This window comes from Mus pahari, chromosome 9 (genome assembly GCF_900095145.1).
Source record: "Mus pahari chromosome 9, PAHARI_EIJ_v1.1, whole genome shotgun sequence".
Lineage (NCBI taxonomy): Eukaryota > Metazoa > Chordata > Mammalia > Rodentia > Muridae > Mus > Mus pahari.
In genome coordinates this window covers 18,044,835-18,055,210 of record NC_034598.1, presented here as the reverse complement: position 1 = coordinate 18,055,210, position 10,376 = coordinate 18,044,835, and the positions used below count along the sequence as shown (strand labels likewise).

The 10,376-nt window shown below is 39.9% G+C and overlaps 1 protein-coding gene across 1 annotated transcript in view; it reads left to right on the top strand.

The window, feature by feature from the left end:
• Ros1 (ROS proto-oncogene 1, receptor tyrosine kinase) overlaps positions 1-10,376 on the top strand; it is a 132,245-nt gene that overhangs the window by 64,678 nt on the left and 57,191 nt on the right. Inside the window, exons 22-26 of the mRNA XM_021204829.2 lie at positions 1,981-2,243; positions 3,708-3,771; positions 4,052-4,254; positions 6,437-6,642; positions 8,938-9,221. Coding sequence (XP_021060488.1) covers positions 1,981-2,243; positions 3,708-3,771; positions 4,052-4,254; positions 6,437-6,642; positions 8,938-9,221 — 1,020 coding nt within the window. The remainder of the gene's footprint in view (positions 1-1,980; positions 2,244-3,707; positions 3,772-4,051; positions 4,255-6,436; positions 6,643-8,937; positions 9,222-10,376) is intronic.

The following is a 10,376-nucleotide window of genomic DNA, read 5'->3' as shown; positions in this document are numbered from 1 at the left end:
AAGAGGCCGCTATATCAGTGTCCCTTCAGCAGAATCTTGCTGGCATGGCACCACACTTATATTAAACGGGTGATTACCTATTAACCACCTATGCTTGATCCCACACAGCTTGGTACACAAGACAGCGGTTAGAATCTTGTCTGTGGAAGTGAGAGGAAGACCACTAGAGACTTGCAACAAATAGCTATTGAGTGGCAAGAACCTAATTCAGAGTTTTTAGTGGAGTTTCATTAATCTCATTGAAGGCATATTTGGCAAATACTCAGTAGTGATTGTATTATATTAGTTGAACTTCTATAAAATTCTGGTAGAGGATCCAGCAAGTAATAAGAGCTCAGTAGACAATGAGATCCACTCAGAAGTGAACTTTTAATGGCACGATGTATTCAATAATATTCATCAATAAATCTCATAACAGGAACATAGTGGAAAATGGGCAATGTTCTGCCCCAGGAAACATTTGAATCAAGGTAGGTTTTAACATTGTCTTGGGCTTCTGACTTTTGTAGTGCAGTTCTTTGAACATGAACTTGATTGTATCCCCGAGGGGATCCCCTAGGAGCCTATGACATCTGACAGATACCGAGAGCAGTGTGGAAGAATAAAGGGATTTGGCCCAAACCTCAGAATATTTGCGAAACAGCCAATTTTTCAGGCTCACTGATCTTTATTAAGCACTTATATGCCACTTCAATACTAGATCTGGGAAACTCTTAAGTAAGGAATAACAATAGTTTGTTTTTATGGAGTTTGGAAATGAATATATCTGCTTCTAGTATAATAGAAACGAGGCCATGATAACCAAATTGAGAAGCATGGCCTATAGCATGAAATCATCAACTCTGTCAACATACCTCAAGTATACCTCGAAGAGGGAGATGTACATGAATTAATGTGTTCGCAAAGGTCTTTCAGTGCAGAAACTTTAGCTGGATTGTTAGAGACGGTGTGAGAAGAGATAGGTTTTAATTACTGATAGTTCGTTATCATCATAGCAGGGAGCATGGTGACCCACAGGCAGGCATAGCCCTGCATCTGAGAGCTCTATGTCCTGATTCATGGCCATTATGGAGAGAAAGAGACACTGGGGCTGGCATGGGCTTTTGAAACCTCAAAGGCCACCCTCCCCCTCTCCACAGTGACACACTCTTTTCAATAAGGCCACACCTTCTAATTCTACTAGGCATTCAAGAATATAAGCTTATCAGGGCTATTATTATCCAAAGTACTTCAAGGTATCATATGATAAGAGATGTAAAGTATAAAAGGAACTGCAGATAGAATGGGAATGTGAGTGAGGGACATTGGGAAGCAGTGAGAGAGGAAAGGGAGAAGGTGTGAGGCCTTGCCCCAAACTTGCAAGACAGAAGAGGGATATTTGGAATACAAAGACTGGGGAAAGCATGGCTTATTTCAACTCTAATGTAGCTAATGGTGGAATGCCTCAGCCATACTCTTTGGATTATCTGTCAGCCATTTCCACCACTTTTTGCTTCCTTTAGGGTTAGCATAATGAAGGCCAGAACCCATATATGCTGTAGTTTACCTCCTGAACTGGGTGAAGGGCAGTTGTAATCGTTGCTGCCCCTCCTAATAATTAACACCAGTTAAACTGCTCTATCAGGATGACAGTGAATGTTATACTTTCTTGGGGATAACCAGTCACCTTTCATCTGTTTGGGGCACAGATGAGAAAGATGAGTTTGAATAGTAGCAGTAAGAGGACACTGGTTAGGGTATAAGGACATCTTTGGATAAGGACAGTAGTAAGGACATCATAAAGACTTGTGGAAATATCAAGATAGGCTTCTGAAGAAAACTGTAGATTACTCTAAGTAGAGCCTTAAGCATGAGAACAATGAACTTTAATTTTCTGGAATGAGAAATGCTTTTTGCCAAGATGGCCATACTATGATCATGGATTATAAAATTCAGCCTTGTGGTATATCTCCCCTGTCTATCTGTGTGCCTACTTTTCAGTTCCATCAGCACCAGAGAACCCCAGAATATTTATATTGTCAAGTGGAAGATACAGCAGGAAGAAAGAAGTTGTGGTAGAGTTCAGGTGGAATAAACCTAAGCATGAAAATGGAGTGCTAACCAAATTTGAAATCTTCTATCACATATCTAAACAAAGTGGCACAAATAGATCAACTGAAGACTGGATGTCTGCAAGTGTTACACCCCCAGTGATGTCTTTTCAACTTGAGGCTGTGAGTCCTGGATGTACTGTTGCCTTCCAGGTATGAGAGAGAAAGCAGGGATAAACACCTTTTTTGATCTGAGAATTTATTTTCATTATTTTAAATCATGTTCTTGCATTTCTGCATGCACATATGTACATGTATGTGGAGGTGCCTATAGAGGCCAGAGACACTGGGTCCCTGGAACAGGAGTTACAGGTAGTTGAGAGTCCCCTTATGAGTACTGGGAACTGAACTTGGGTCCCTGACAGAGAAATAATTGCTCTTCATTGTCTCCCCAGTTCCTAGGTTTTAGAATCTTGATTTTGTTTTGTTTTGTTTTGTTTTGTTTCCTGTTGGGAGTCTAACATTTAATGGCAGAGTCGTCTTTCCAGACCTGTGATATGAGTTTTAATAGTGTAATAATGGTTGGCTAACTAAAAGACTGAACTAAGACTTCCTACCTTGGCCTGGTGGTGGTGGTCCAGCACTGGGGAGGCAGTGGAGAGGGATTTCTGTGACTCCAAGGCAAGCTTGATCTACAAAGTGAAGGACTACACAGAGAAACCCTGTCTCAAAAAAACCAGAAACCAAACCAAACCAAACCAAACCAAACAAGAATTCCTCCATTGTTAATTATTTAATTCCACTGTGAGCAGAGAAATCAAGTGGTCAGGCTTACATAGGGCAAAGAGCACAGTTTAGGTAAAGGATGCTTTGACAGTGGTCGTGCATTCAGAGTATTGTGTTTGAGTACTTGTAGGCTACGCGTACTGCGATCAATAATTTTGTACTCATTATCACAGTTGATCCCTGGGTCTTGTCAGCTAAGTCCCAAGGCTGCATGGCTAGGCAATGATAGGCCACAGAACCCTGATCCAGTCTCTATTTCTACGGTAGTTATGTGAATCCAAATAGAATGGATGTGAAATGCATACTTGCTTTCAAATACAAGGAGGCTTGATTATTTTCTCCTTCTAAGCTTCCTTTCAGGAAGTATAGTCAGTTTAGCTTACCATAATTCATATGATTTTATGTCTGTTAACTATTTTATATAACCTGATCTTGGACCCTGCTGAATACCTTGTATTTATTTAAAAATATTTAATTGATGAGTAAACATTGTATATGGTTCAGGTGTGACAACTATTGATTAGTTTCAGGTGTGATGGCTAGTGACTAGTTGTGCCAGTATTGGGGAACGATTGACACAATCAAATTAATCAGCCCAGGAGAACACCTGTGCTACATAATAATTGCCCAGACCTTTCCCATGCAGTGGGGATATTTACCATTCTTCACTTTGTTTACATCAGAAAACCAACTGTGGGTGTAGGCCAGTATTTTCTCCCTCAGTTATTTATTACAATATGCTTAGATGTTAACAATGACTTCAAGCTATTTATAATGCATATTAAGTGTATGCAATGAATATAGTATAGTTTATCAGTCATAGAATTTACTGCTAATGAGAATATCTATGAATATATTTTTAATTTTTTCTTCCTTTTTTAAATTCTTTAGGTTCGAGTCTTCACATCCAAAGGGCCAGGGCCATTTTCTGATATAGTGATGTCTAAAACATCAGGTATTTGTTATCTAAGAATCTGTAAATGATGATTTAAAAGTATACATTTTTGAGTGGTATGTTTAGGAGTAGGAATGGCAGTTTTGGATTTAAAGTTAAAGTCAGATAAAATACTTTTTTTCCCCCACACCAAAGTAATTTGAGGATCAGAGGTCCTAAGAGTTTTTGTTGAGCCTAACGTGTAAGACAAACCTGAAGTAGCCGATGGATTTTCAACATGGCTGGCGGTTTCTAGCCTGAAGCTTGTTTCTTATGTGTACTGTCTATTTTTCTCTTGCAGAAATCAAGCCATGTCCGTATCTCATTTCTCTTCTCGGCAATAAGATCGTGTTTCTAGACATGGACCAAAATCAAGTTTTGTGGACATTTTCCCCGGAGGGAGACGTCAGCACAGTGGGGTACACGGCAGATGACGAAATGGGGTATTTCGCTCAAGGAGATGCACTCTTCCTTCTGAATGTGCGCAATCATTCCAGCTCCAAGGTATTTCCCTTTGCGATTCCTTTGAAGTGAAGGATGTAACTAAAATGGTTGGCCAATGGGGGAGCCTTCAAGATTAGAATGACTGAAATAGCAACTCAATGTGTGGTCATTTAGCCATGCGTAAATGCAGGAAGGTCTGTGTATGTGTCAGGCAAGACTGCTTAGTGGGTTTCAGGACCAGTTTTTGCTTCGGGGGCTCCTGAGGATGATCGTTCCTTTTAGAACAAGTGTCTGAGAGAATCAACCTAAAGAGAAAAGAGAAAGGTCTCTTTTGACTCAGTTTTAGAAGCTTCATCTATAATCCTCTGGCCTTGTCACTTTGAGCCTATAGTGATGTACTTCATGGTAGATAGCGCCCAAGGCAGTTCAGCTGCTCATCTCTTATTCAAAAGAGGGCAGAAAGAAAGAGACCTGGATTCCACAGTCCTATAGCCAGTGACCCCAAGACTCCTCATAAAGCACCCGCTCTAAAGGCTCGCCTCTTCCCAGTAGCTGCAAGGTTTGGACCAAGTCTTCAACACATAGGGTTGGGAGTGGACCTTCTAGATCTGAACTCTACTAGGAGACAAAAACATTACAGTCCTTGCTCTTCACAGAGAGCAAATCCATGGGCCACTTCAGGTTTGTCTAACACGTCCGGCTCAACAAAAACTCTTAGGACCTCTGATCCTAAGTCTCTTCAAACTACTTTGGTGTGAGGAAAAAGTATTTTATCTGATTTTAAGTTTAAACCCAGAGCTGCCATTCCTACTCCTGAACATACCAATCCAAAAATGCATACTTTTAAATGATCATTTACAGATTTTTAGATATCAAATACCTGATGTTTTAGACATCGCGCTTCCTCTAACCCTAGGAGGCAGTACTGCACAATGACTTAGATGGTGTGCTTTAGAGTAGGATTTCATGGGACTTATGTATACTCACACTGCTGATGAGAGCTGAGGCCATAATACATTGACTCTCTAAGTGGTATCTATCTGATCTTTGCACTCTCATGGAGACGAAATGAGGAGATCAATTAAGACATCAGGTGTTAATTAATGGTCAGTTGCCAAGCACAGCCTCTGATCTGTGATAGCCATTCACTAAATGTGAATTAATATCAAAGAGAGAGTAGTGTAACTGCTATGCAGAGAGCAAGGTAGGGTGGAATCGCAGCCCACGTTAAGGTGGTGCTCTGCAGAAAGCAGAAATCTGTTTTGCCTAAAGATGAGCCAGCAAAAGGTGGGGGGAAGCCTCGGAAGGATCTCCAGAGCAAAGGCAGGGGAAGAGGGAGCCCCAACATGCCTGCGAGCTGTAAGGAAAGGGAATCTGGAGTGTAGGTGTGGGTTAGGGTAAAGCAGGGGGGTGGGTGGGATAATGGTCAGCTGTCAATCTAGAAGCTAATAGTAAGTTATGAAAGACAACTAGCAAGTCATTTACTGATCAAATGGTGTTTTTAAAAAAACTTCTAAATTTTATTTTCTTATACTTTTTTGTTTTGAGATAGAGTCTCTCATAGAGCATAGAACAGGGTGGCCTCAAATGAACTGTGTAGCTGAAACTGACATTGAACTTGTTTCACTTTCTTCCACCTGTCTAGAGCTGGCCTTCCAGATATGCTCTACTACTTCCAGCTTTAAATTATGTTTAAGAATGCTCTCTCTTTCAGCAGTGGGAGTCATAGGAACCCAGGAGTTAGGTGACAGTCAAGGAGGGAGAAAGGAGACGCCAAGCTAGGGAGGGATTTCTGAAGAGACTAGCTCTCCATATAGTAATATGAGAAGAAACTAAAGGGAGCCATATGTATACAGAATGACTCCTTGGATTAAATTGGGCATCTTTAACAATACTGAGTGCAAGAGAAAAAGACGTTTGAGGTAGGGTGATTGGTTCTTATTTTTGGAGTACCTCACTTGGAGATTTCATTAGGCCATTTGATATTTGAGTCCTTAATTGAACAAACCATCATATCTGAAGATGAGGGGTTTTAACCCTGGTATTCAGACCAGAGCTGAAGCCAAGTGCCTAAAATAATCTAGGGGCAATATACAGCATGAGAAAATGGCATGTGGCATAGTTGTCACAACACAGAATGAGTGAGGCTTGGGTTTATAGACAGGTTCAATGGGTAATGATAGGAACAGCTAAGGAAGTGTGCAAATGAATGACTACTCTTTTTGACCCCCCTCATGTTAAGCTTTTCCAGGATGCACTGGTTTCTGACATTAGAGTTATTGCTGTTGATTGGATTGCAAGGCACCTCTACTTTGCTCTGAAAGCATCACAAAATGGAACACAGATATTTGATGTTGATCTTGAACACAAGGTGAAGTCCCCCAGGGAGGTGAAGGCTTGCAAAGGACATACAACAATAATTTCTTTCTCTATATATCCCCTCTTGAGGTATGAGCATCTTTATTGCAATGAAAGAGATATAGATTTTAGTGTAATATTTTTGCTTAATATTAGAAGCTAACAATGGTAAACTAAGGTGCTTATGTTTTGTTTTGTAGAGAGTATCACTAGTGCATACTGACATTGAACTGGCTGTGTAGCTGTTGATGACCAGAATTCTCTCTCCATCTTCCTGTTTTAGCTCCTGGGCACTGGGATTACATGGTTGGGAGCTGCATTAAATTATAATAAATAATTCTGAGCCAAGATTGGTGGTCCATATGTGTCATTCCAATTACTCAGAAGCCAGAAGCAGGAGCATTGTGGGTTCAAGGCCAACCACAGTGATTTTGTGAGACTCCCTAACTCAAAATGTAGTAAATAAGAGTAAGAAGTAAGGCTCAGAGATAGAATTCTCATCTAGACTCCAGGCTTAATCTCTAATATACACATTTTGATCCCACAACTATCAGTTAAGGTTATAATCTTAATGCATGTTGAAAATTTGACTAACCCACAGGCTAATTAGCATAAGGAAAGGCATAACAAATTTTTTTATATCAGTGAATTTTATAACAGTGGCAGGATGTCAAGTGGCAAGACGTAGATATGATCAAGACAGGATGAACTGCACAGGAGGCCAGTAGCTATGGCCCAGTGAATGCTCTTCTGGCTCTGCCTATCTTCATAAAGTTCATATCATCATAATATAGTCTTAAGACTATATTATTAACCAACTGAGTATCAATTTTTCCAGCTTAGAAAGGATGTTTTTAATTGTACCACAAGCATGGACATGGGCTATTTTGAAACTAAGTTGTTTATTGGCATTAAGAAACAGAAATAGACACCAGTTATTGCTGGAGCTTGGGGAAGGAAGTTATTTCTGTTAGGCTCTGAGGGAAGAGCTTGCACCAGGTAGATGCTGTGCCATCAGCATGGGCAAGAGACCTCAACAAGATGCGGGACAAAATGTCTTGATAAGTCTTCTTCATGCATGTACTGGGATGAGGAAGACAAGAAGCACCCCAACTTTTAGGTCAACTTTGCTGAGTTCTCAAAGAAATTCCAGGAGAGATGGAAGACCATGTCTGCAAAGGAACAGTCAAAGTTTGAAGATATGGTCAAGAGCAACAATGCTCGTTATGACAGGGAGATAAGAATTATATTCCTCCCAATGGTGTTAGGAAAGGAAAGAAAAAAGATACCAATGCTCCCAAAAGACTACCATTTGCTTTCTTCTGGTTTTGTTCTGAATATTGACCAAGGATCAAAAGTCAGCATCCAGTATCTGTTGGAGATACTGCAAAGAAACTGGGAGGGACATGGTCTGAACAATCTGCCAAAGATAAATAACTGTATGAGCAGAAAGCAGCTAAACTAAAGGAGAAGTATGAAAAGGATATTGCTGCAAATCATGCCAAGGGCAAAGGTGAAACAAGAAAAAAAGGGTCCTGGTAGGCCAATAGGCTCAAAAAAGAAAAATGAATCAGGAGGAGGGGAGGAGGAGGAGGAGGAGGAGGAGGAGGAGGAGGAGGAAGATAAGGAGGAGGAAGATAAAGATAAAGAATAAATGGCTATCCTAAAATGTGTGGAGTGTGTGTGAGATCAGGCAACTATTATGATAATGTAGAAATTCAAGTGCATCTCAATATTAGCTTCAGTATAAAAATTGTACGGATTTTTGTATAGTGATGAGATTCTTTGTAGAGAAATACTTTTGACAAAAAAAAAGCTTATAGCTTTTTCAGGGGCTACAATGTACAGTTAGATTTAAAGCTCTTGATGTTGAATGCTTCTAAATATTTAACAGTTTCTTTAATTTCTTATGGTAGCAAACCAAACAAGAGGAATTTGTACTGACAGTAAAAAAATCTTTTAAGATGTGTCTTTTTGGTTTTGTTTTGTTTTTAAATTTGTAACAAAATAATGCATATTTAAAGGAGAAACAGAAACAGAGGGTGGAAAGGGGCATACTCAAAATATGAAAGTAAGTTTAGAATTTATAGGCATAAATGGCCGCTGAAGGTTCTCAAACTACAAGTCTAACATGATTAGAGCCCAGGGCTTTGCCTGTAACACATTATTTTTTTTTTTTAAAAATCACTGGGCAACACTGAGTTGGACTTCCTATGACCTTCTCTATTTCAGAAGGAAGTTATTTGATATTTGGACATGCTTACTCCCAAGGCTGCATTTGTCTTCTCATTATTATGCATTTTTGATCTTTATTAGAAAGAAATGTTTGAAGTGACATGTTTTTTCTTCATTAAATTAAAGGGATATTTTCCTTCCTCCCAATAGTCGCTTGTACTGGACAGAAGTTTCAGATCTGGGCCATCAGATGTTCTACTGCAATATTAGCAATCACACCACACAACATGTTCTACAACCCAAGGCTTCAAACCAGCATGGAAGGAGCCAATGTTCTTGTAATGTGACAGAATCTGAGTTAAGTGGGGCAATGACTGTGGATACCTCTGACCCAGACAGACCATGGATATACTTTACCAAAAAGCAAGAGATCTGGGCCATGGATCTGGAAGGATGTCAGTGTTGGAAAGTCATCATGGTACCTGCTATCCCTGGTAATACGCTGATGCATTCATATCTTTTTTCTTTTTGATAGGTTCCATGTAACCCAGAAAGGCCAGAAATTCACTCAATAGCCAAGGATGCCTTTGAACTTCTGATCTCCCTCCCTCTACCTCCCAAGAGCTTAGATTACAGATATGTGTCATCAGGTTTAGTTTTATGAAGTGCTTGCTATCAAATCCAGTGGTGTGTGCTAGGCAATCTCAGCTGAGCTATATCCTCAGCACATATATCCTCATTTATAATGGCAGCATCTCTTGTCCATTATAAAGAGCTTGTAGGGGTTGGGGAGATGGGTCAGTTAGTAAAGCACTTGCTGTATAAAAAACGAGTACCCACATAAAAAGCAGGTGGTGGTGCACACCTGTAATTCCAGTAATCAGGAGGTGGAGGCAGGAAGATCTCTATGTCTGCGAGAATTGATGAACTCTGGGTTTATAAATTTTGATCGCACAAATACCAATTAAAATGATAATCTTAGCTTGGCATGGTGGCACATGCTTTTAATCCTACTACTTGGGAGGCAGAAACAGGCAGATCTCCGTGAGTTTGAGGACAGCCTGATCTACATAGTGAGTCCAAAACAGCCAGCGAGGACTAAATAGAAAAATCCTGTATAAAACAATAACAACAACAGCAACAACAAAAACAAAAACCAGACCAAAATAAAAGAAAACAAAAACCAAATTATAATCTTAATCCTTACTGAATTTGACTAGTCTAAAGATGGGCTATTTACTAGAAAGAAACCCATAGCAAATTGACCTCTAGCCTATGCATATGCACACAAGCGCATCCATACGTATGTGTTCACACTCATGCATACATATAGAAGCATAAATTCATGTATATATGTATATACCATAAGAGATCACAAAACAAACAAACAAGCAAATAAATAATCAAATAAAACAAAACAAATAAAAATGAGGATTATTGCAGGTTTGGATAAATTGATCAATCTGTAGAACATCTTTTTTTTTTTTTTTTCAAGCATGAGGACCTGAGCTTGGGTTTCTAATGCACAGTGACACATACCTGTAATCCGCAGTAGCATGATGGGATGCAGAGGCAGAGGCAGAGGCAGAGGCAGAGGCAGAGGCAGAGGCAGAGGCAGAGGCAGAGGCAGAGGCAGAGGCAGAGGCAGA